General features: G+C 40.8%; 1 protein-coding gene across 2 annotated transcripts in view; it reads left to right on the plus strand.

Annotated features, from left to right (window-relative positions):
* Positions 1-13,413, plus strand: part of CYP19A3 (cytochrome P450 19A3) — a 79,214-nt gene extending 65,801 nt beyond the window's left edge. Inside the window, exons 5-10 of one of the 2 annotated variants that reach the window (XM_021083473.1) lie at positions 1,628-1,804; positions 4,536-4,650; positions 7,232-7,346; positions 7,882-8,044; positions 10,952-11,193; positions 12,392-13,413. In XM_021083473.1, the coding sequence (XP_020939132.1) occupies positions 1,628-1,804; positions 4,536-4,650; positions 7,232-7,346; positions 7,882-8,044; positions 10,952-11,193; positions 12,392-12,640 (1,061 nt within the window). In that variant the 3' untranslated portion in view covers positions 12,641-13,413. 2 annotated transcript variants of the gene reach the window in all.

The raw sequence follows: 27,827 nt of genomic DNA on the forward strand, positions 1-27,827 counted from the left end.
GAGCTGCCCATCACCAGGACTCAGCACAACTCTATCACAGCTTCCTCTGTCCTAGTTTCCTACTGCTGTCTCACAAACTGACACAGACTTAGGAACCTCAAACCACACATTGAGGATCTTATACGCTTGTGGGTCAAAAGTCTGACATGCGTCTCAAGGGGCCAAAATCAAGGCACTGGCAATGCTGTGTTCCTTTCTGGAGGCTCTAGGGGAGAAGGTGTTTCCTTGCTTTTTCCAGCTTCTACAGGCCACCCACACCTTGGCCTGTGGCCCTTTCAATGATACTGCATTCTGCACATATGTTTAAGATGTGGCTTCAAGCTCTTGGACATAGAGACAAATCATACATCAGCTGGTAAGCAAAGCCAACCCTTCCATGCAAAGGGCTGAGTCATCAGGAGACATCTGTCCCAGTTGTGGATGTAATAGTTACCCAGGAAACAGCATCCTGGCCTTTCCTATATGCCAAGTTCCTCCTAGAGTCTCAAAGTATGCTACCAACCCAACCTCTGTTTTACACATGTATGGAAATGGTTAGAGTCTAGGACCACTCACCACACCTCCTTTCTTATTGGCAAAGTCTTCTTTCAGGCCTGCCACAGTACAGCTGATCTGTGTTGTTTAAAGACTCTTGACTTTAGATAATTGGAGTTAAAGAAGGGCTCTGACTTTAGCAGCAAGTCTGAATGAGAAAGACCTAAAAAAGAGATTACTCCTTTTAAAAGCTTGAAGAAACTTAGAACAAGGAAAGAAAGGACTTAAAGAGAGTTAAACTCTCATGTCAGACCACATACCAGAGGGACCCATTGCTGCTCAATGGTCAATATTCAAGCAAAAGGAGAGCTCAGAGCCAGTTCACTCTACCTAGTTTCAGTCATTATTCATCTATTCATTCACTCTTTCATTCATTCCTCTATTTAACAAATATATATCAAAGACCACCATGTACTATGGATTTGAAACACAAAGCTAATAGGTTATCACAGCCCTAACGAGTTCACAGTTCTGTGAGAAAGACTGCTGAGCCAACAACAGCAAAAAAATGTTTCACTATTATAACATTAAGTACAATAAACCTAGAAGTAGTTTGAAGAGAAAAGGAAATTAAGAGAAGGGTATGTCTGGTAATTTTTAAGATTATCATTTCATACATATGATGTACAATTAAACAGAAAACACTCTGGATCAGGAAAGAAAGATCTAGTTGAACAGTTCTGTAGCAACATTCTGCTACCCACTGCAACATTGAATAAATTTCACCCTGGCCAAATCCAGTCCTTCTTTAGAGTGAAATGTAAACAAATCAATGTTTCATGATTTATGGCCACAAGTACTAAATGTCTCATTTGTACTCTCACAAATGATTTGTCACAGCAAGAATAAAATTTAATGTTGAATAGCTCATTTTTAAATATTTATTTATTCATTCATTTTTAATCATAAAGGTGATACCTGCTAATAGAAAATTAGATTATAAAAATAAAGTATATGAACATTTCTACTCATGTGTTGAATCAAAGTGTGTGGCCAATTAAGCTCCAAACAGAAAGAGCCAAAGTCCTCTGATGGTGCTTGTGTGCCCTGGAGCTGGAGGAAGCTCACTCTCTGATTGATGTGCACCCTTCAGCTCTGTCCGGCCCTGGCCTGGTGCGCATGGTGACCATCTGTGCCGATTCCATCACCAAGCACCTGGACAAGCTGGAGGAGGTCCGCAATGACTTGGGCTACGTGGACGTGTTGACCCTCATGCGGCGCATCATGCTGGACACCTCTAACAACCTCTTCCTGGGGATCCCACTGGACGGTATGGAAACTTTCATCTCCTGACTTGACGTTCTGCCCTTCCTTGAGCAGGACACAAGAAGGGTAATGGACTCAAGTAAAGATAGGCTCTTTTGCACACTGCTCTTCTTTAAACATTTCTAAGGAGCCCTAAAATGTCTTCCTAAAATGTCTTCCAGGTAGGTCTGCCTTGTTCACGAACAGGATCTTGTATATCCATTGCAGGGGCCCTCTTCTATTTCTTGTGTTTCTCCTTATTGCTCTAGCAAATAGGATACTGTCCACAGTGGAAACCTAACAAATGTGATCATTGTATTTGTTCATAAATACATCCTACCACCAAACCTATATATTTAATCATTTCCAATCCTTATTTTAGGCATTATCTATGCCTATCTAAACATACACATACAATATATTATACATACAATAACACTCCTCTCTCTCAAACCCACATAAGTATGAAAACTTTGATTCTGTAATATCATTGGGAGCTGATGCTGCAGAAATGATGCTGATAACTACCACGGATTTAGTATCTATTCTGTGCCAAGCACTTTATTTATTTGTTTATTTATTTGCCTTTTTTTGCCTTTTCTAGGGCCACTACCCACAGCATATGGAGGTTCCCAGGCTAGGGGTCCAATCGGAGCTGTAGCCACCGGCCTACGCCAGAGCCGCAGCAACGCGGGATCCGAGCCACGTCTGCAACCTACACCATAGCTCATGACAACGCCGGATCCTTAACCCACTGAGCATGGCCAGGGATCAAACTCGCAACCTCATGGTTCCTAGTTGGATTCGTTAACTACTGCGCCATCAAAGGAACTCCTGTGCCAAGCACTTTAGAAAGTTGTTTCCTACAGTTTGTCACATAGCATTTATAACAACCCTGGCAAGACATCCCATTCAAAAAGCTGCTTTCCTCACTATTTTACAGCACTAAGTATTAAAACACATACATGCAACTCTACCATCTACAAAGAAGAAACATTAATCAGGGGAGTTCGTTCCATCTGGCTGTTATCAGCCTAATGTAATTTCTCCTCACTTGATTTCTAGCAGTGTCCATCCATTCATACATTCATTCAGCTGATATGTATCCATTGCCTACTATATGCCTATTTATGCCCATTTTGGGGGATGGAGCAGTGGACAAGACAAAGTACTTGCCTTCAAAAAGTAGGGAGACAGACAGGAAACTAGTAATATATTAGGCAATAATAAGTGTCTGGGATAAAAAAAAAACACACCACCACAGAGAAAAGAGCCAGAAAGTGAAGGGGGGGGGTCAGTGGGAGGCCAAGGCTGTTGTGGAGAGGGTGGTCAGGAAGGCCTCTGTGGAGAGGACATCTGAACATAGCCCCAAACAAACAAGCCACGAGCCAGATGCAGTCCTGCGGGAAGAACACCACAGGCATGAGAACAACGCATGGGTTTCACACTTGCCCAAACCACCTGAGCTAGCACGCCTGCTCCCTGTTTGACCCCATTTGGTCAAGCAGACAAGCGGGAAGCCCTCCTTCCTCTTCTCCACTCTCCCTGCCTCATCCCCCTGCTCCTTCGTGATTCCTTACAAGAGTCATAGCACCCGCATCTGATTGACATTAGGAGGGGAGCCCCATTCACTCTGAGCACTTCAGTCACTGCCTCTTGCCTGATCCCCTTCGGACAGGCACTCCCAAAGTCCTGACTGCCTGCTCGACACACATCGCTCCTGAGGTTTACAGGCTTATAAGCCCCTGCTCCTTGGTTCCCCGCTAGCCTTGACTCCTAGGAGGGATCCAGGGACTTCGACAGCTGTTAACTCACAGATGCAGCCTGTGGTGCTAAGGACCTGCACGACCCACATGCAGTTATGTGTATTCTCCTTCTGCTCACCAGGCACTTGCTGAACTCTCAGTTTGCCTCAGGGACCCAGGGCGACTATGATGAAAGGACTGGACTCTGGGGTCAGAAAGAACTGGGCTCCAGCCTAGGGCCTGCCTGGCACCCTGGCTGGTTGGGGTTGGGTGAGCTTCTTCATCTCTATCAAGTTCAGGTTCTGCATCTGCGCAATGGTGACACTCACTCCCACAGAAAGACTGTAAACATTAAATGAATCTCTTGTGACAAGCACCTTGCCCTGTGCCTGGTATTTAGCATATTGAAAATGAATGTCTATTCCCTTCCCTTCTGTAGAAATTCAAAAAAATCAGGGGTTTTCTTTTCTCTAGTATTCAATTTAATTCATGAACATCCATTAAAAACTGACTGTGCACAGGATTCAGGATAAGGCACTGAAGAATTGAAGATTAATTCCACATTCTGGACATAAATATAAACAGGAGAATAGTGAGGCTTTTTGCCTTTCGACATAAATATAAACAGGAGAATAGTGAGGCTTTTTGCCTTTCCATGTGCTAGAACTGAGACCATAACAGCCATAGTTATTAGTACCTTCTGCCCCATGAACAGGACAATATGAAGGAGTTGGAGGCTCAGCCAATGGGAAACATGTTAGATTCTAGGCTGTGTTTTTAACACAAACTTGAAAACTGGCAAATCTCCGGTTAACTTGGCCAATTTAGATTCAAGCAGAATAAATTAGTACTGGTTTGTTTAGTGGCATCACATGGCTGAAACACCCATTAAAGCTGGAACCTTACCCTGCTTAGAATCCCAGGTGGTAGGAGAATTTACAGGGGATCTTTTCTGATCAATGTATCCTTTTTGGGCTCAACTGCTCTGCTCTGTTTGTTTGTTTTTTATAGAAAGTGCCCTCGTGCATAAAGTCCAGGGTTATTTTGATGCATGGCAAGCTCTCCTTCTCAAACCAGACATCTTCTTTAAGATTTCTTGGCTGTACAGAAAGTATGAAAAGTCTGTGTAAGTAACACATTTTAGAAAATATATTGGTGAGACTGGATTGATTTGCACTATGTCTTAGATATTGTTGGCTTTTCCAACAAGGTTTCTCCTTCTCAGAACCACAAAGGAGCTGTTGATTAAGTTGCAGAGGAAACACTTTTTTTTTCTTTTTTCTTTTTAGGGCCCCACCCAGGGCATATGGAGGTTCCCAGGCTGGGGGTGGAACTGGAGCTACAGTGGCAGGCCTACACCACAGCCACGGCAATGCAGGATCCAAGTGGAGTCTATGACCTACACCAAAGCTCATGGCAACCCTGGGTTCCCAACCCACTGAGCAAGGCCAGGGATCAAACCCACATCTTCATGGATACTAGTCAGATTCGTTTCTGCTGCACCACAGTGGGAATTCCCTGATGAAACACTTCTTACAGTAGTTTGGGTGCATGTGCCCAGACCACAGAGTAAAGCAAGTCCTTGGCCTGGGGCAGCTTTTCACTAGGAGGCTGAGATTTCCACTTCTAGAACTAGGACAGCATTTTATATTTTGTGTTGAAAAGAAGAATTGGCTGAGCCTGTCATTACTATTTGTCAAAGTTCCCTTTGGATGTCCGCAAAAATGGAAACATAAAATCATTTTATTGTGTTGCTTCTAATGGATTTAACTTAATTCAACTTGGATAAATTGACAGTAGTCACAAAATAATTTTTCATAATGAAATTCAATAAAAGGTGTTATTTTTTTCTTTTTAGTTATGTATCTGTATCTTACATCTAAAATCCTTATTAAATGACTTTGCTTTGGTCTCAGACTATTCCAACCAAAGCCTGAATGAGTGTCTAGCGGCCTATAGGCTAACCAGTGGGTGTTTAGTGTGTACATAGCCAGCCACTTCACATGCCACCTCTAACCACCAGTGGAAAGTCCAGGGCATCTAGAGGTAGTCATACCTGGTTTGCATCCTGTCTCTACCACTTAGTAACCAACTGGCCTTGGGATGTTATTTGAAGTAAAGTATAACCTACCTTCCAGGGTGGAGATATGGGTTAATGAGATCCCATATGTAGAGCAATTAGCACAGAGCATGACATGTAGCAGGCACTAAATATGATAGTTTTCTCCATGTCTTTGTTAATATCTTCCCCAGATGTCAGTGACTATCTTAAATTCTCCATTTGTAAAACTCCAAACTTGTTTGAAGATCGAACTTCATTCTGTTTGCATGTTTCAAAACTCAGTATATTCATCTCCAGGGAGGAAGTCAACTGATGTTGCTTTTTCTAGTCTCAAGTCATTGATGAGTATCAGGTGGATGATTTGGACACTTGGTTCCCTAAACATTTCTCTTTGTTTCTACCAGAGCTTATCATGACTTGAATCAATAAGATAAAGGATTTGTCTCTTCACTGCAGTCAGATTTTTGTGGTAATCTGAAGAGTCTTATGGTCAGCAGCTAAACTTCATCATTAGTTTAGCTGTGTTATGGTCAGCAGGTCCACAGAAATTTGCTGCATGAGACTGCATAGCAACTTCTCTTTGGTTTCCTTAAATCAGCACAGCAAGATTCCCTCTGTATACAACATTGTCAATGGTTAGTGCACCAAGTAATATCTCCTAGGACCTAGAGTAGTAAAGAGTCAGAGAAGTTTTTTAGTCTCCTTCCTCTCATACCCTTGCAATTGGCTAATATTGCTTTTTTATTAAGGTATGGATGACATGTAACATTACGTTCATTTCAGCTGTACAATATATGATTCTATATTTGTATATATTGCAAAACAATCATCATAATAAGTCTAGTTAACATTTGTTACCACACACAGTTAAAAATGTTCCCTTGTGATGAGAACTTTTAATATTTCTTTTAGCAACAAATATGCAATGTAGTATTATCAACAAATCACCATACTGTATATTACATCCACATGACTTACTATTATAAATTGGAAGTTCGTACCTTTTGATGATCTCCTCCACCCGTTTTGCCCACCCCCCACCCCCATATCTTGGTAAACAACAATCCATTCCATGTATTTGTGAACTCACATATTTTTTTCTTTTTTGGCCACACCTATGGCATATGGAAGTTCCCAGGCCGGGGACTGACTCTGAGCAGCAGCTACAATGATGCCAGATCCTTAACCCACTGCGCTGGGCCAGGGATCAAACTTGTACTGCCTCAGAGACAATATTGGATCCTTAACCTGCTGCACCATAGAGGAACTCCTGAGCTTACATTTTTTTTTTTTAAGATTCCACATATAAGTGAGATCATATAATACTTGTCCTTCTCTATCACACCAACACTTTAAAAAATGTTGGATTTAGCCTTTTGGTTCCAGTTTTTACCACTTAACTAGAGGTTACAGCCTTGATTTTGCTACCAGTGTGTGGTTACCTTAGCTAACTCTGGTTCCTTAGCATGAATTGTAATATATGTATAATTTAAAGATATTTGAGGAAAATTAAGTGTAAATTCAGTTATCCAAGAGGACTAATGGCTTCAAAAAAAAAAGGCCATTTTATGTCAACCAATGGCAAATGAGTTCATATTTTTAGATGTTTGAACTGAGTGCAAATAGATGATATTTTCATTTCCAGCAAGGATTTGAAAGACGCCATGGAAATTCTAGTAGAAGAAAAAAGACACAGGATTTCAACAGCAGAGAAACTGGAAGACTCTATGGATTTCACCACTCAGTTGATTTTTGCTGAGGTACGGACCTGGACTATCCATAATTCCCACGCAACATATGTGTATGACTGCTTGTCTTTGGGTGTCAAAAAATTTCCTGTTAATTCTGTCATGTTTCTGCTTTTAAGCATTTTCTCTAGTATTTCTCCCATCCAAGTACTAACCAGGCCTGACCCTGCTTAGCTTCCAAGATTAGACAAGATTGGGTGCATTCTGGGTGATGTGGCTACAGACTGCTCTAGTGTTTATAATGCCTCACTCAATAGCCCAATATTAGACACCCTGGTAGAAGCTCTTTAACACTGAAACTGCCCTGAGTCTGCATAATACAAAATATGAAAACCAGAGAGTCCAACACACTAAATACATAAACGGCTAAATGAGTCAAGTTTCAGCTGAAGATTGTCACAAAAAATGTCCATCATCAATCCTAGGGACACATAATTTCTGTGACTTCATTTTGTTGAAGTTTTTAATCCTTGAGTCCCACCTCCCCTCCTGTTCTGGAATTTTAATTCACTTTTCCAATATCTCTTCCCCTCTTTCAATTGTTCAGAAACGTGGCGAATTAACAAAGGAGAATGTGAACCAGTGCGTACTGGAAATGATGATTGCAGCGCCAGACACCATGTCTATCACTGTGTTCTTCATGCTGTTTCTCATTGCAAATCACCCCCAGGTTGAAGAGGAACTAATGAAGGAAATCTACACTGTTGTTGGTAAGAATTTATCAAACAAGTAATAGAGCTTAGAAAATAATTTCTTCTGAATATCAGCTTCTGTGTCCTAAAAATCCTATGTCAAAATCTTCATTACAATCCACCCAGAGAACAATAAAACAGGTTGTTGTATCAAAATTTCATTATGCCAGACAGGCTAAAAAGATAATTCTTTCTGGGTTTTTCTAAAATAAATAATACATATTTACTGGGAAAAAAATGCAAATAATAGAAAGATGTATAAAGCAGAAAGTCATACCCCCGATCCATCACACTCTCCTTCCCAGCCTCATCCCATTCCCCAGGGGGAATCACCATTAATACTCTGCCATGTATTTAAGACCTTTAACATGTATATATGGTTTTATTTGTGTGTGTTTTAAAAACATGGGATCTTTCACAAGACTTTGCTACTTGATCAGTGACAAAAGGTTTTGAGGGTCCACCCAGGGAAATGTTTATCCTTTACTGCAGGGTTTCTGGGTTTCAAGCCGCCCATTCTAAGTGAACTTCCAGCTGGCAGCAGAGGGAGGGAAAGAGGGTGAGAGCAAAGGCAGGGGAGCAGGGTTTCCCTCTCCCACCACCCAGTCCAGGGGTGCTAGCCCCTGCTCAGCTCTTCCCAGCTCCTCCTCTTCCCTGCTCTGCCTCTGCTTCAGCATCATTCTGCCCTCTGCTTCTGAGATCTCCACCCTTCCAGGGACACACTGCCACATTCCAAAGTCAGAACTGCCTCCTGGGAGTAAACAGAATGCCTTATTTGCACTGTGCTTCACATAAGTCATCTTTTTAGGGTCACATTTCAGACACCTGTGAAGAGATATCGGTAATGATACAGACTTTCATTTCTTGACTTTACAGAATCCCTGTGAAACAACCTATTTTGCTGTAGAAAGGCACCATCTTTTAAAAACCATTTGAGTGCTGCTTGAAAAAGTCAACAATAAGGGAAAATTTCATTTAAGGGTTAAATATGTGAAAGAAGGGGTATGGAGACAATGGCTGCAGGAGGAAAACTGCCTGTGAAGGTAGATAGCAAGGAGCCAGAACATCCAGGTTCCAAATTCCAGAATGTTTTCCCAAGTACCCTTATCATTATTTTGCTGTGCTTTTCTCAAGGTACTTATTTTTATTACCACACAAACAAATATATGTGGTTTTATTTGTGTGTGCTTCAAAACCATGGGATCATGCACAATGTATCACTCACTACCTTATCAGTGACAAAAGTATTTTGCATGTCCATACAGGGAAATGACTATTATTTACGACAGTGTTTCTGGGTTTCAAGCAGCTGCCAAGACTGCACAGGAAGTTTTCTGTTCTGGGGCAGGGCACTGCAGTGCATAAGCCAGTGCCATCCCTGAACTCCTGGGGCTCTCAGGCTGGTGGGAGAAAGAGACCTCAACAAACAAGCTCAGTACAGTGAGAGAGAGCCACTGAATGATGGGGTTCAGGAAAAAGCTGGAGTGGTGGTAGGGGAGCTATTTTTGAGACCATAAGATTTTAATACAATTTCCTTGAGAGATCGAAAGTACTTGTGCCCATGATGTCCCCTTGACACTTCAACAGGCCTCTCCAAAGATAAAACTGGGACAACCACTAGTACATGCGTACCTGTTCCCTCTAGATCCACATGCCTGGTAATTCCTTCCTGGGGAATGCCTTTGGTTACCTTTTCTGTCACCCTCCCCCCACCTCCCCACCCCAGATAAACTTACCCACTAGACTCTTAAGTGCACAGAGAGCAGTATGTAAAGGGCTGGGTTCTAAGAGTTGTGGCCAAGTGGGACCTCTCCTGAAGAGCATAGTTGTACAGGACGCAGAGCTGCCTCAGGACCCTGGGCTGGTTTGGATTCTGCAAAGGGGTTGCCCATTTGAGGATGCCCTGAAGCTTTGTCAATTCTGAGAGTAATCCAAGCCTCTGACCAGTATCCCTGGGAGTGTCAGTCAATCCCCAGCTCACTCTAAACTGATCTGAGGTACCTGTTTTGTTGTGGTGGAGAGAGGGGTTCTTGCCATTCCACCACATCAGGCTGTTCTTGATGAGATGGGGAGGAGGGACCATCAGTGATAATTTCTTTCTTCTTGGTTTTTTTTGTTTGTTTGTTTGTTTTTGTTTTTTGTTTGTTTTTATTTTTTTGTTTTTTTTGTATTTTTAGGGCCTCACTTGTAGCATATGGATGTTCCCAGGCTGGGAGTCAAATCGGAGCATTAGCCACTGGCCACAGCTACAGCAACTCAGGAACCAAGCTGCTCCACAGCTCACAGCAACGCCAGATCCTTAACCCACTGAGCAAGGCCAGGGATCGAACCTGGGTCCTCATGGATACTAGTCAGATTCACTTCCACTGAGACATGAGGGGAACTCCCATCAGGGATATTTTCTGACAGATGACTACACAGGCTACCAGAAGAGAAGGATTCTTTGAACTTGGTTAAACTCACCATCTCACCCTGACTAAAGAAGGAATGAATGTCTTCTAGAATGTAGAGCAGGGGACAAAACTCAAGCAGCACAGAGGCCAGGCAGATCAATGTGTGAAGCAGGTTGGGATGCTGCAGAGATGTCCCTCTAAAGGGCTCATCAGCCACTCAACTTCAGTCCACTGTTGCCACGTGGGGATGTGGGTCCAATGCTACCTGGTTTTTTATTTTTCTAGAAATTTAGACTTTTCCATAAAAACCCCTAGTCTTAATATAATTGACTTCAAATCTGAATATTTATAAGACACTCTGTGCATTGAACATAGCATATTTGGCCCAGGTTACTGGTTAACATGAGAATTATACAAATAAGTTTTTTTTCAACCATGAGAAAACTGTTCTGTGGAAAGTATAGGAATTATAATGCTCATCACATATTGAAATTAATATGATGCTTCTTTGTCTTTTTATCTGCTCTGACAGGTGAAAGAGACATAAGGAATGATGACATGCAAAAACTCAAAGTGGTGGAAAACTTTATTTATGAGAGCATGAGGTACCAGCCTGTCGTGGACTTCGTCATGCGAAAAGCCTTAGAGGATGATGTCATCGATGGCTACCCGGTGAAAAAGGGAACCAACATTATCCTGAATATTGGAAGAATGCATAGACTCGAGTTTTTCCCCAAGCCCAATGAATTTACTCTTGAGAACTTTGCCAAGAATGTAAGAGCCCTTCCTTAAAACCATGTGCCACTCTTGAAAATGTCAACTGTTAGATCCTTTCTGTTTCTGTGTCTGCCCCATGCACATTTCATTCTGTTTACTCCTTCCCTTCCCACCTCACCAGGAGAACACAGATCCCCTAGACTGGAACGTGGCCACCATGGCTGTCCTCAAGCCAAGGAGGCTGGATCCCCAGCTCTGGGAAATGTCCTCATGGAGACCACACAATAGGTCAAAATGTGAAAAATCCAGGCCCTTAATTTGTCTAAAATGAGGCAAATTTTGTTTAACCAACCAACCAACCCCCTTTTTCCATTTCAACTTAGGAGTCTGTCACATGCAGATTCACTTGCAGCATCATCTAGGCCAAGGAAATCCACTTCTGCTTCAGACAGAAATCAAATGAGGCAAAAAGCTTTGGTTGTTGACGTCTGCCTTTGGTTCCCCAAGTGGCCCCACAAGCACTGAGCCTCAGTCTAACAGGACTCGGTTACTGGAAGAGGCTCAGCTTATTCTTTTTCTTAACTGAACTGTACTGGAGATTGTCTCCATTATGTCAAATTTTAAACAATGATCTTTTTCACCTGAATTATCTGGATGATACTCTCTGTGCCCTCTTTTTCCATCTGCATATGGGGAAGAGACATGATCTGAATTAAACCAACCCTCTAATACATTCTTTTTCTTTATAAGAAACCCATGCCATGTTTGCAATTAGTCAAAAAGCCTTGCTGAGAATCTATTAAGTGCCAGGTACTATGTAAGTCCAAATGGGGACAAGACAGGCAGGGGTGCCCAATTAAATATTTGTTTAAATAAAAATACTTAGATGCTGGGCACTAAAAGGCAAGGAATCCACACTTTTGCCTAAATCTGTCCTTATCAGCATGTTATATGGCCTGGTAAAAAACAATCTTTGCCTCTGTGACTGGCAGAAGAGTAGTAAAGCCATGGCCATCCCACAGAGCTAGCTGAGTACTTTACATGCAAACAAAACTGGAGACTGTTCAAGATTGGGTATGTATTACAAGGGGTGAATGAAATTGGATGGAGAAAGAGACTTATCTGAGTTACAGTCATTTCTCTCTGTGAAAGGAATTATGGCTGAGATCCTGAAACCAAGCATTCTGACTAATTGTTTTCAGGGTGAGTCAAACACCCTTTACTACTCTTGATAATTGTCTGACTATTTTTCTAGGTTCCTTATAGGTACTTCCAGCCATTTGGCTTTGGGCCCCGGGCCTGTGCGGGAAAGTATATCGCCATGGTCATGATGAAGGTCATCTTGGTCACACTTCTGAGACGCTTCCAAGTGCAAACACAGCAAGGCCAGTGTGTTGAAAAGATGCAGAAGAAAAATGACTTATCCCTACACCCACATGAGACCAGCGGCCTGCTGGAAATGATTTTCATCCCAAGAAATTCAGACAAGTGCCTCGAGCACTAAAGAAAGTTGGTCAGTCCCTGTCCATCCACATGGAAGCCACCTGTCTTTGCCAGATAGTCCTTCTCATATGAACATTCTATGATCTGTAGCATTTTATAGGCTTACCTCCTAAAGGTTGTCAGCAAATCAAGTGACATTGGTTGTCTGAGCTTATTCACACCAGAAATCAGACTGCCAAAGAAAATATAGAGACCAAGATTTTTTGTGGGAATTGGTCAGTGAGGAAACTCCAGCCCTAAGGGCCCAATTCCACAAAACGTGCTTTGAGAAAAAAAGGCTATCAGCAAAGCTTACACCCAGCTCTCCATGGGATCTCCACTGCCCTGCCCTGAGATGGGAGCTTTTTAATGTCTGAGGCAGAGGCTCTGAAATGGATTACAAAGGATAGGGCAACATCTGGGAAACCGGGAGTAAATACATCTGCTAATGTGGTTTTGATTTGGTTTTTGGTAGGACTGGGGACTGCAACATCCATATCCTTCCTTGGAGAAATGTTAATCAGCATTTGATTTTTCCCATGAACTACATTCAGTTAATTCTTGTTTATCCACATGTGATTTGTCTGTGGCAGTCTATCCTGTGGAAGTCTGTCCTTTCCTAATCTCTCAATTTATGCCTCAGCCACTTAACTCTGATACAATAGATGTAGATTCAGGTATTACAAGGTAACTTAGTAATAACCTGAGTAAAATAAAATTAGGACTATGTATCTGCTGTGGAAAAAAAATTGCACAATGTATTTAAAATTCAATTAAAATTCCTTTTTTCATGTCTGCAATTGTTGCTTTGTTCCAGGAGTGCCCTAACCAAGAGAATACTTCAGGTAAAAGCATTTATGAACTTATACCACAGCTCCAATGATTTAGAGGAAGGGAATCTCAGAATCTTTATCTAATTCTACAACCCAGTGGTCTCAAACTTCTAAGGAGTGCTCCACATACACCATTATCCTTCTCCCTCAACACTCCCCCCTTCACTTTCCATGACCCCAAGAACAACAGATCAGTAGAGAACACAGTCAGGGTGGACCCTTGCAATCACTTTTTATCCTAACTCAGATTTAGCAGTTACCTGAGAGATTTAACAATTATCCAGTTTATTGATTCACTATATACAGCTTTGGAAAAATGTACACCTTGGAATTAGATCTCTAAGGCGAATCAAACAGATGAGTTTATTTTCCAAATACTATTTTCCTTGTGTTATCTCAATATCTCCATAAGAATGTATCTGCTAAAGCCCATTTAAAAACTAAAAAAACTGGAGTTCCCATTGTGGCACAGCAGAAATGAATATGACTAGGAACTATGAGGTTGCAGGTTCGATCCCTGGCCTCGCTCAGTGGGTTAAGGATCCGGTGTTGCCATGAGCTGTGGTGTGGGTCGCAGATGTGGCCTGGATCCCTTGTTGCTGTGGCTGTAGTGTAGGCTGGCAGCTGTAGCTCTGATTTGACTCCTAGCTGGGGAACATCTGTATGCCACAGATGCGACCCTAAGAAAACAAACAAAAAACTAAAAAACGACTTATTTACAAACATGTAAATGTTTGCTGTTGAGTCAACCTGAATATTCTCATCCTGTTGCTTGGCAAGAGGGCAACAGCTCAGTGTAAAATGACAGTGTAAGCTCCTGAGAGTAGGAGCTCTTTTCTCTCTTTTGAAATCCACACTTGTCTCCCATTCTTACTCCCCATATTTACTTTCAAGATCACTATTGAATTGACGCTCTTGCTCAGAGAGTCTTGTTGACCAATAAACAAAGTAAAGGGAAGGCAGGTATCCTAAGAACTCAAGGATGGGTATCAGTAAAGAAGCAAATACTCAAAATTGGAATTATCTGGGTAATTTATAGGACCTTAAACATATGAGGAAATATATCTGTGTATCTAGATATGTCTGCAGTCAGGTCTAGTCAAGCCAAATAATAATCAATATTCCCCCCAAAAAGGCCATGATTTTATTTTATTATATTGTATTTTATTTTTTGACTTTTTAGGGCTGCAACCACAGCATATGGAAGTTCCCAGGCTAGGGGTCGAATCAGAGCTGCAGCACTGGCCTACATCACAGCCACAGCAACTCTATTCAAAGTAAGGAGTTGAATAGAATTTGCAGTACTTTCAGTTGGACTTGGCTCAAAAAGCAAAGTCAAAAGTTGAACCCTCCAAGGCTCAACTTACACAAGACGTCGCTCATTCTCTTAGTGCAACTTTTAGCAGGTGTTGGCTTACGTCTAGGGAACCACTGCTATGTCCTGTTTCACCAGGTCAACAAGACAAAAGGAATGCATTTGGGTAAGGCAACTTGGTCATCAGGCCCAGCCCATTAGGTATATGTGGCTTTTTCTCATCTATCAAGAAAAATTTCAAAGTAAAAGACAAATGAAAATCATGATAAGAATATAATCATAAGAATTACAACAAGAATAACCTTGAATTTACTCTAATTGTAACCAAAATGCAAATGTTTCACAAACTTTACTAGTTTAATTCATTAATAAAACATTTCTTGCAATGTAGTCCTTAAGTTATGAGACAGGTGAGTTGAGACTGTGGCCAGGTGATTTTTAAAGTTCCTTTGAGCTCAAAGACTCTCAAATTGGGGCACGGCATTTTCTTAAGTGTATGCTCTAGTCAAGCTGTTTAAACTTTCCATACCTCAGTTTTCTCATCAATCCAATGTGCATGATAATTACCTCATAAGGTTGCTGTGAAGATTACAAGGGATAATTTTTGAGAGGCTCTCAGCACCATGTCTGGTATAAGGAACCTCTCAATAAGCCTTGGGTCTAGCAGTGATGATGCTCCAAAATTAGGCTGATCATGACACTCTGAAACCCCTTTCCATGCAGTGGAGGGGGCAGAAGATGTGCCAGATGCTGCAACATCCGTGACCTCATTTGAAGCTTCAAGGCAAGTCCCACATTAGTATGATTGCCCCAGGAAGCCCCATATTGTATTGATGACAAGACAGAGGCCCAGGAATTTGGGGGGACTTGCCCTCAAGGCGTCAGCCACTAGAGAAACAGGATTTAGTCCATTCCTCATCCCAAAGCCTTGGCCCCTCCATCATGCAACCTCTCTGTATGTAGCAGGACTCACTGCTGGAAGGCTGAGCAGTCTAGTCCCACGTTCCCAGCTCTCCTCCATGTGATGTGTGGGGTAAACCCCTTTCACTGCTTGCTCATTCCCGCCTCATTACCTGAGGAATCAGTCAGGAAATACCTTAGTTTCTCCATCCATAAAATCTGCATGAATCTACCTGCCTTACTCACTTCCCAGGTATGTTTGGAGGCTCTTTCTCAGGAGAAGTAGTGCATGGGCAAGTCCTTCACTTGGCATAGATGGTACTATTAATGTGTGGAGTCCATCAGCTGCTTCGACAGGAAATCATCAGATTCCATTAAGCTATTTATTACCTAATCACTAGGGACATACCTAGTTTTGCACAATTTCAGTTCACTTCTGATATGGTACTGCATTTAAAAAAACACAAAGTGAAGGGGGAAAAAAAAGACTGATTTACTATAAACACACAGAAGGCAAACCAGACCTCACGATGGCCATAAAATCCTCCCCATTTTGGCCAAATTGACAAATGCTAAGAAGCCCGTTAGGATGGACAGCTGGTAGGCAATTTCTTTTTTGGCATGGATGTCAGATATGGATGAAATGGTCAGCCCCTCATCTCGTGATTTCCAAATAAGCAGGTGTTTGGCTGGAGGAGACCCAGCCAGACACAGGCACTGACACTTCCTCCTCTAGCCTAGTTCATCTTGGATGGATGAGGAGCTGAGAGTCCTTCATAGGGAACTATATATTGTGAGGTGTGTTCCTTCTTTCAGATCAAGAAAACAGTAGTAACTGTACGTACTATAAGTACTTTCTTATTGTATTAATCCATTTACGAAGTCATTTCATTTAATTCTCCCAACAACACTGTGCTACAGGCATTATCCTCATTTTACAGACAAATTCTACCTTTCCATCTATTTGTTTTCCTTTGCTACCAGCTTGGAAGAGTTTCCCTCTCCTACCCACAGAAAACTCCTACACACATGGTGTCTCAGGTGCTGTATTCAAAACCTGCCTTCACATTTTTTTTAATCTGCTTAATACATCTACCTAAGTTATGAAGCATAGCTAAGACTCAAAAATGTCTTCCTCCCTCCCAACGTAAGTTCTTGTTTTTCTAAGAAATTGCTCGAAGGAATTATAGGCAGTGGTGTCTAGGTTGTAAGAGTTCACCAACCAGAATGTCTAGAGGAGTGAGGCAGGTAGTCAGATGACCAGGCCAGCTGTAAGTAGAGATTACAGGAGAAAGGAGCACATCTCACCTAAAAGCCTCCAAGTTCAATGTTTGAAAACACAGTGCCAGTCAAACCAAATTCATCCATGAGCTGGATTGGGCTCACTAGTACCTCCCTTCACAGAAGAAATTAATACTTTCTTTGGCCACCAACACCTTCCCTCCAGCAAGCTTACCACCTTCCCCACATGCAGCTTCCTAGTGATCTAGAAACAACCAAAAAACAGGCAAAGAGCAATAAACTGTCACTTTGGAGAAATCCCTGCCCATGAGTATGCAGTCAAGAGGGACACTTCTTTGTGTGTTGTACTTGGGGCAAATGTGAAGAGGAACAAATTGAGATAAATGGTTAATGTGCCATAATAATAGCTCCCTATCATCAAGTGCTTACCATGCACCATGAGGTTTATTGTCTCTAACCTTAATCCCTTTCATATCCATCATTTCATTTGCACCCCTATGCACACCCTCACCCAAACACTCAGTGAAGAAGACAGAGAAATTTACATTTCACTGATAAGGGAACTGAACCACAAGGAGGTGGCTTGGTTTGTGTCACATAGCCAGTGCCACACCTAGGATCCCCTCAAGCACCAGCTCCAAGTCTAGGAGCCATTTGATTTTATATGGCCAAACTTCCCTTCATGGGTGTACATATTCTGAAGACTATTTTGGTGTCTTCTCACTAATATAAACCTCAGTAGACCCTTCTGTAAATATAGGTTACACTCTGATAATCTAGACTCTAAAACTGAATTACATTTGCAAAAAAAAAAAAAAAAAATGCTTTTTTTTTCCAATTGAGGTTATATTCACAAGTTCCAAAGATTTGGATGCAGATACTTTGAGGGCCATTTTTCAACTCAATACACCCCCTAGGACAAGACTGGAAGTTCTCACTTTCTAGAGAACTATTTCCTATACTTCAACATCTGAGTCACCTTGGAATTTTGTTACAACATGCCCTCACTGACTGTCACTGACAGGGGGTGTGAGATTTTGCATCTCTAACAGGCTTCCAGGTCATGCTGATGCAGACCTCGGTGGCCCAAGGTGAATAAAGAATGTAACAGCAAGGTCCACAGGGTGGCCACAACAGCACCTGGGAGCCTGTTGGGATGGAGACTCAGCCCAACCCAGACCTGCTGAGCCCCAATCTGCATCACAACATGATCCCCAAGCACTTTGGTTGCAAGCTAAAGTTCCATAAGCACTCATCAGATGAGGTTTTTACATTTCTACTTCACATAATCTGCACCTCAGCTTGTACAGCCTTCATCCCTGTTTGGTCAGGTCTTCAGTTCCCTGCATGACGATAACGCCCCTGGGACCCTGAGGGGAAGGCCTGGAAGGGAATGCACCCCATCCTGACTTGTACTCAATTCTGTTGCACAAACTACCCACCTGAAGCCCCAAGCCAAGAGCCACTTGCCCCAAGGCTGCAGACAACCTTGATTCTAAAGAGGCATAGACTTCTGACACTCACGAAAGCTACCAAAGGGCATCTTGTCCTGCTCAGAGAAAGCACTACAAAACTCCCCTGGGAAGCCTGGATGGCCTTCCTGATAGAGGGATCAATTACATGTGCTTCCTCTATCTTCTGGTACTCACAGCCAACCCTTGCCAGGAGTCAAGCTATATGAGTACGCCCCTTCACACCTCCCAATGAATTAAGGAAAAGGACCCACAATAAAAATCTTCTTTTAGGCATCTGCCATCATCACTCCTGTGGCTTTTGTTCAGGGAGTTTTCCTTGAAAGAGAGCCTGCTCCCCTCACTACAAGCTTGCTCCCTCCAGAGAACATGCAGTCAGGCAAAGGTTGAATTAGTTGAACCTACAAGTCAAATCCTAGCTCTGCTGTTTACCACCTGACAAACTGACCCATTTGTAAAAGCAGATATAGCATATACCCCCAGGATCCTTTGATTAGCCAGATACTGAGTATGAACCACAAAAGGAAGGGGCAGCAAAGGGACTCAGAGAGTGTCTCTGTCTTGTATTTGTTTTCCATTGGTCTTCTCTTCCCATGGTCCCTAGGAAAAATGGATGGGCCAGCTCCATCTTCCCTTTTTCTTCCTCTCTCTTCATGGCTCAGGGATCTTTCCAGTAATTCATTTTGAAGAAAAGATGGGTCCTAATCTTGTCTTAGGAAATGTATCTATACTCATAGCCACATCAAAATGAAACTGTCAACTAAAAAGACGCCAAACCTCTGAAACCAATTTTATAGATGTCCAGAACTGAATTAAGTTCTTCCTAATATTTTAGTAACTACTATCTTGCAACAAAAATAATTTGTTCTTGCCCTATTGCTCATTTCTTTTCCTGCGAAACATATTTAAAAACATGCTATGCAGCCAGGCCCTGTTCTAAGCATGTGTTCCCTTGAAGATTGACAGAATAACTCAAAATCTGGAAAAGGTTCTAGACAGAAGGAACAGCAGGTAAGAAGGCCTTGGGTGGATCAAACTTGGAGTATCTGGGGCCTCAGGTGGTGTCATCATCCATGGAGAGTGTGAAACCAGGTGAAACTGATGATGTAGGCAGCTCTATGGACTGAACTGTGTTCCTCCAAAATTTATGTGTTGAGCCCTAAACACCAACGTTACCACATTTGGAGAAAGGATCTTTACAGAGGTATAAACAAAGTGAGGTTATAACTGTCCTTACGAAGAAGAGACACCAGAGAGCTCATTCCACCACATGCCATTCCACAGTGGGAAGGCAGTCTTCTGCAAGCCAGGAAGGGGTTCCTCAACAAGAAATGAATTGGCCAGACCTTGATCTGGAACTTCTAGCCTCCACCATCATAAGAAAATTAATTTCTGTTTTTTGAGCTACACAGTGTGTAGTATTTTGTTATGGCAAATTGAGCTAAGACAGCAGACAATGCTGGGCCACAAGAACCACAGTAAAACCTGGGTGTTAACCAGCTTATTTCAGTCTACAAAAGTTAACTGTTCAGGCTTCAAGTATTTTATGAGCTGATAAACATCAAGTTAGTAGCTTGATGTTGGCTATAGTGGGGGTATTTATATTATGGAAATTAGCAAATGCTACAAATCAAGGTCCTTGTCTTTCCTCCCAGAAGCCCCTTCCAAGAGAGCCAGTTGTCAAATACTGACTAGCACACTAATGAAGTATGTGCAATTTAAGTGAAATCAGAAATCACTGTCAGCTTTAAGCAGAAAGATGAGTTGATCTCACTTACATTTTGAAATAATCACTTTGGCTGCTCTGTGGAGAACAGTTCTGGGGGGAAAAGAGTGGAAGCCAAGGACCCAGAAATTCCACTCCTGGGTGTGTATCCAAAAAACCCAAACCACTATATCAAAGACACATGCATCCCATTGTTAACAGTAGCACTATGTACAATAGCCAAGATATGGAGGCAATCTAAGTATCCATCAAAAATGAATGGATAAAGAAGATGTGGGGTGTGTGTGTGCATATATACACACAATGGACTACTACTCAATCATAAAAAGAATGAAAATTTCCATGTGCAGCAACATGGATAGACTTGGAGGGCATTATGCTAAGTAAAATAAGCCAGAAAAAGATAAGTATTATATGATATCATTTATATGGGATCTAAAAAACTAAAGAAAAAAAGAATAAATGTGCCTGTAACCCCCCCCCCAAAGAAATACATCAAACTAGTGAAAATAACAAAAAAGAAATTGGAATTCCCATTGTGGCACAGTGGAAACAAATCCAACTAGTATGCATGAGGATGCAGGTTAAATCCCAGACCTTGCTCAGTGGGTTGGGGATGTGACATTGCTGTGAGCTATGGTGTAGCTCACAGACATGGCTTGAATCCTAAATTGCTGTAGCTGTGGTGTAGGCCAGCAGCTGTAGCTCCAATTCAACCCCTAGCCTGGGAACTTCCATATGCCACAGGTGCAGCCCTAAAAAGCAAATAAAAACAGAAAAAGTAAAAGAAAAAAAAAAAGAAATAGATTTCCAGATATAGAGAACAAACTATTGGTTACCAGTGGGAGGGGTGAGGGCAAGGGGAGGTATAAACTATTGGGTGTAAGAGAGGCTCAAAGATGTGTTGTACAACACAGGGAATATAACCAGTATTTTGTAATAATTGCAAGTGGAAAGTATCATTTAAAAATTTTTAAAAATGAAAAAAAGAGTGGAAGCCAGGAGACCCAATAAGAGAGGCTTTAATCCAAATCTTCTGACCTCGAGTCCAGTGCTCATTTTACTGTTACAACTAAGGACCATACTCTTTTATTCCCTCCCAGAGCCTAAAACCTTGCCCCTTTAATCTTTTGATTCACTGCCTAATTTCCTAAACCTTCCGTGAGCAACTGGCTCCCTTCTTCACAAAATTTACCATTGGGCATTATCAAGATGGCAGAAGGAGAGGAGGATATGGAGCTCACCCCCACCTCCCTACACACAAACACATCAAAAATACACCTACATGTGGAACAACTCTCATGGACAACAACTATAAACTGGAAGAACTCCCATACAACAATAGTTGTTAGAAAGATCTCCATGGAACTGAGTAGGATGGGGAAAAAAAGACATCAAATTGAGATCTGCTCTCCTGGGAGGGATCTGTAAGGAACAGATAGTTCACACAGATGAACCCACACCTAGGGGAGTGAGCTGGTCAAGTCACAATCTGGGCATCCCAGTCCTGGAATCCTGCATGGAGGAGACAAGCCCCCTTGCCTGCTGGGAAATCCACTGAGACAAAACCAAGAAATGGAAAAGCCTAGACTCCAGTCATAAGGAGTGTGCATGTGCTGGCTTACTAACAATCAGGGCAGAGAGTCTTGCACTGGTGGCTGCAACCTTGTTGCACTTCCCAAACTGAAGAGGCAAAAACCCATTGGTCACTCCACGCCATAACAGGATGTAAGACTGAGGCAAAAGTTAGGTCCAGCTATGCAGAGACATCCTGGAGGGCCTGGCATGTGATCTGTATATTTGAGTATGCAGTGGACAACACTGGCATGCATGGAGCAGCATGAGAATGCACAGTGGCTAAGTGCCAAATCTCTAGCAGACAGGACTTGGGCAGGAATATGAAGTGGCTGTTTCCCAGCCAGAGCACCTGGTTCCATATACTCCATGCAGCAGCTTACCAATAGATCTGGACCAGACAGGTCCTGGAAGAAGTTGGGAACTGAAGCAGCCTAGATGCCTGGAGGCAGCAGAGCCACCTCAATTCCTATAGCCACAATGTCCCAAACCCTAGCCCCAACTATACCACACCACAACCTTGCACTAGATCTGGGATAAACACAATAGAGAAAGGGGTATTACCTTGGGATGCTTCTGGCAGGAAATGCAAAATCCTTCACAAGTGGTGCATCAGTCTTCCGTGACCACTTGGGCCTTAATTGCTTCAGCAATCACCTACTTTGGGCAGGGCAATAGAAATCACACACTCGAGGGCAACGAAAATTGATCAAACTTAACCTTAACCACTCCTATTACAACAATTGGTAAGCAGAACTCATCCTTGACAGGGCAACGAAAGCCACAGAGCAAAGAACACATATCTGCCTCACATCTATCACAGCCTCTGGAACTACAACACCAACCACACCCACTATCAAGTTGACCAGCACACTCTGATGAAAGATGTGGCTGGCATCTATATCAAAAACAGCCTTCACACCAAAAATAATGGATTCACACAGTCTACACAGAATGCTCCTACATAAAAACACCACTTCAAGACCATAGTAGATAACTGTTTCTCCTAAGTTCATAGAGACAGAGAAAGTTAAGTAAAGTGAAAAGGCAGAGGAACTGCTCTCAACTAAAAGAGCAAAGAAACAGACCTCTCCAGACTACTAGACCCTGAAATCAAAAAGAAGGTAATGAAATTGCTTAAAGGAATTAAGAAAGATTATCAATAGAAATGCAGATCATTGTAACAAGGAACTAGAAATTATAAAGATGAATCAATCAAAATTAGACAACACAATTGCCAAGACAAAAATCAATCTATAAGCAATGATTAGAAGACTAAATTATACAAAAAAATAAATGAGTGATCTGGAAGACAGAATAATAGAAGTCACACAATCTGAACAGCATACAGAAAGATAAAGAGTTCCTGTTGTGGCTCAGAAGTTAATGAACCCAACCAGCATCCATGAGGACACTGGTTCACTCCCTGGCCTTGCTCAGTAGGTTAAGGATCTGGCATTGCCATGAGCTATGATGTAGGTCACAGATGTGGCTAGGATCCCATGTTGCTATGTCTGTGGAATATCTGGCAGCTACAGCTCCGACTGGACCCCTAGCCTGGGAACCTCCATATGCCACAGGTGCAGCCCTAAAAAAAAGACAAAAAAAAAAAAAGAGAGAGAGAGAGAGAGAGAAAGAAAGATAAAAGAAAATGAAAGCAATATATGAGATGTATGGGATAATGTAAAGCCAATCCACACATAATAGGGGTTCCAGAAGTAGAAGAGAGAAAAAGGGATCAAAAATGCACTTGAAGAAATTATAGGCAAAAGTTTCCCAAGTCTAAAGAATAGATACTCAGGTATAGGAAACAGAGAGGGTCCCAAACAAGATAGTCTTAAGACATATAATTAAAATGGCCCACACCAAGACATATAATTAAAATGGCAAAAGTTAAAGAGAAGATTCTAAAGGCAGCAAGAGAAAAACAAAGTCAGCTACAGGGGAACCTCCAAAAAGGTATCAGATGACTTCTTTGCAGAAACTCTGCAGACCAGAAGGGAATGGCATGATATATGCAAAAGTCCTAAAAAGGAAAAAACCTGCAGCCTAGGATACTCTACCCTGTAAGAACATAATTTAGAACAGAAGGAGAGATAGAGAATTTCTTGGGTAAGCAAACACTAAAAAGATTCAGCAGTAGTAAATATATCCTAAAAGAAATTATTGAACGGTGTTCTCTAAATAGAAAAGCAAGAAACTATAGGAAAGGAATCTATGGGAATGGTGGATATATAAAAAGATCGAAAATCACTTACATAAGCAAATACATAGACTAAAAATAATTTTAAAAATTGTAAATGCAATTATAACTACATTTAACAGTAAAAGGATAACATAAATATGTAAAATAGGACATTAATATCACAAAATGTAGGAGGGGGGATAAAAATGTAGATCCTATAGAATGTATTTGAACTTGAATGATTGTCAATTTAAAGCAAGTTATGGGTCAACATACTTCAGCCCCATGATAACCACAAACCAAAACATACAATAGCCTTACGAAAATAAAAAAGACAGGAACTCAGGCATATTACAAAAGAAAATCATCAAACCACAAAAGAAAAAACAAAAAGAAGAAATGAAAAAAGAAGAACTATAAAATTAACTGGAAAACAAGGCTAAAATGGTAATAATTACATACCTATCAATAATTACCTTAAAGGTCAATAGACTAAATGTTCCAATCAAAAGACACAGAGTGGCAAATTGGATTAAAAAGAAAAAACCAAGAAGCTATAAAGTTCTGTATACAATAGACTCACTTCAGAGAGAAAGAAACACAAAAACTGAAAGTGAGAGGGTGAAAAAAGATATTTCATGTCAATGGAAATGACAAGAAAGCAGGGGACACAATACTCACATGAGAAAAAAATACACTTTAAAACAAAGTCCATAAAGAAAGACAAAGAAGGGTATTATGTTATTTAAAGAGAACAATACAAGTAGAGAATATTATACTTGTTAACATATATGCATTGAATATAGCAGCACCTAAATATATCAAACACATACTAACATACATAAAGGGAGAAAGTGACAGGACTACAATAATAGGAGATTCTGACACCCACTGACTTCAATGGACAGATCATACAGACAGAAAATCTGTAAGGCAACAAAGGTCCAAATAACGCAATAGGTTAGTTGGCCTTAATTGATATCTATAGGACACTTTGGTCCAAAAATGAATACATATTTTTTAAGTACACATTGAACATTTTCTAGAAGAGACAACATACTAGGTCACAAAAGATCCTCAACACATTTAACAGGATAGAAATTAGTTCAAAAATCTTTTTCTGACCACAATGGTCTGAAACTAGAAATCAAATGTAAAAAGAAAAATCAGGAAAAGAATGAACACAAGAAAAATAAATAACATACTACTAAAAAACCAGTGGGTCAATGATGAAATCAAAGAAGAAATCAGAAAATACCTTGAGACAAATGAAAATGAAAATAGAACCTTACAAAATCTATGGGAGGCAGCAAAAGCAGTTCCAAGAGGAAAGTTGATAGTGATACAGGCCTTCCTCAAGAAACAAGATAAATCTTGAAAAAAAAAAAACAAACTTAACTACCACTTAAAAGAATTAGAAAAAGAAGGAGGTCCTGTCATGGCATAGCAGAAACGAACCTGACTAGCAACCACGAGATTGCAGGTTTGATCCCTGGCCTTGCTCAGTGGGTTAAGGATCTGGTGTTGCCATGAGCTGTGGTGTAGGTTGCAAACACGACTCAGATCTGGAGTTTCTGTGGCTCTGGCGTAGGCTGGCAGCAACAGCTCCAATTAGACCCATGGCCTGGAAAGCTCCATATGCTGCAGTGCAGCTCTAAAAAGACAAAAGACAAAAGACCAAAAAAAAAAAAAAAAAAAAAAACAGAAGAATTAACAAACCCAAAGTCAGTATAAAGAGAATTAATAAAGATTGGCTAGGAAATAAATAAAATAGAGATCAAACATAATAAAAAAACAATACAAATAGATTTTTTTAAAAGCTAAATAAAACTGACAAACCTCTAGTGAGGCTCACCAAGAAAAGAGAGATCACAAATAGAAAAAATAAAAATAAAAAAACTGGAAAATGAAAGAGGAGAGATAAAAACTGATACCACAGAAATACAAAAAAATAAAAGAATATTATGAACAGTTATATGACAATAAATTGGACAACCTAGAAGAAATGGACAAGTTTTAAAAACACGGCCTGCCAAAAGTGAGTCAAGAAAAACAGATAATTTGATCATCCAATCACTAGAAGCAAAACAAAATCTGTTAAAAAAAAGTCCCTGCAAATAAAAGTCCAGGACCAGATGACTTCACTGGGGAAATATATAAACATAGAAAGAAGAACTTATACTAATTTTTATCAAAATATTTCAAAAGATTGAAGATGAGGGAACATGCTTTAAATCATCTATGATGCCAGTATCACCACCAGTTTTGTTACCAAAACTGGACAAAAAGACTACAGAAGAAAAAGAAAACTATGGGCCAATATCTTTGATGAATATAGATGCAAAAATCCTCAATAAAACACCAAAAGGATAGTAAACCATGATAAAGTTCAGTTCATTCCAGGGTCACAAGAACAGTTCAACATATGCAAATCAATTGATATGATACACCACATTAACAAAAGAAAAGACAAAAGCCACATGATCATCTCAATATATGCAGAAAAAGCACTTCACAAAATTCAATACCCATTCTTGATTAAAACTCTCACCAAAGTGGGTATAGAGGGAATATGTCTCAACATAATAAAAGCCATTTAGGAAAAACCCATGGGCAACATAATACTCAACAGTGAAAACATGAAAGCATTCCTACTAAATTTAGAAACAAGGCAAGGATGCCCACTCACTGCACTTCTATTTAACATAGTATTAGAAGTCCTATCCACCACAATTAGAAAAGAAAAAGAAATAAAAGTATACAAATAAGAAGGGAAGAAGTAAAATTGTTACTATTTGCAGATGATATGATACTCAATAGAGAAAACCCTGAAGCCTCCACACACACACAAAAAAACTATTAGAATAAATGAATTCAGAAAAGTAGCAGGATACAAGACTAGTACACAGAAATCTGTTCCACTTTTTTACACTAATGATGAACTATCACAAAGAGAAAGTTTAAAAATTCTATTTAAAAGCATGTCAAATCAGCTTAATGAAGGAGATGAAAGATGTGTACACTGGAAACATTAAAACATTCATAAAAGAAAGTGAAGACAATTCAAATAAATGGAACAATATCCCATGTTCTTAGATTAGAAGAATTAATATTGTTAAAATGGCCAGGCTATCCAAAGCAAACTGACCCCAATCAAAACACCCATGACATTTTTCACAGAACTAGAAAAAATAATCCTAAAATATATGTGGAACAACAAAAGGCCCAGAATTGCCAAAGCAATCCTGAGGAAAAAGAATGAAGCTAGAGACATAACCCCTCCAGACTTCAGATTATACCACATTACCTACAGTAATCAAAATACTGTGATACTGGCACAATCAGTGGGACATCCACACATCAATAGAACAGAGAGAGAGACCAGAAATAAATTTACAGACCTATGGCCAATTAATCTATGACAAAGGAGGCAAGAACACAAAATGGAGAAAAGACAGTCTCATCAAAAAGTACTATTCACAGGGACTTCCTGTTGTGCTGCAGTGGAAATGAATCTGACTAGTATCCATGAGGATGTGGGTTCAACACTTGGCCTCACTCAGTGGGTCAGGGATCCAGCGTTGCCATGAGCTGTGGTCTAGGTTACAGATGTGGCTTGGATCCCACGTTGCTACAGCTGTGGTGTAGGATAGCAACTGTAGCTCCAATTCGAGCCCTTGCCTGGGAAATTCCATATGCCAAAGGTGTGGCCCTAAAAAGCAAAAAAAAAAAGTACTATTGATATAGCTGGACGCCTACATGTAAATCAATGAAATTAGAACATTCCATCACACCATACAAAAAATAAACTCTAAATGGTTTAAAGACCTAAATATAAGACATGACAGCATAAAACATCTAGAAGAGAACATAGGCAAAATATTCTCTGACATAAATCATAGCCATATTTTCTTAGATCAGTCTATCCAGGGCAAAAGAAATAAAAGCTAAAATAAACAAA

The sequence above is a fragment of the Sus scrofa genome, chromosome 1 (genome assembly GCF_000003025.6).
Source record: "Sus scrofa isolate TJ Tabasco breed Duroc chromosome 1, Sscrofa11.1, whole genome shotgun sequence".
Lineage (NCBI taxonomy): Eukaryota > Metazoa > Chordata > Mammalia > Artiodactyla > Suidae > Sus > Sus scrofa.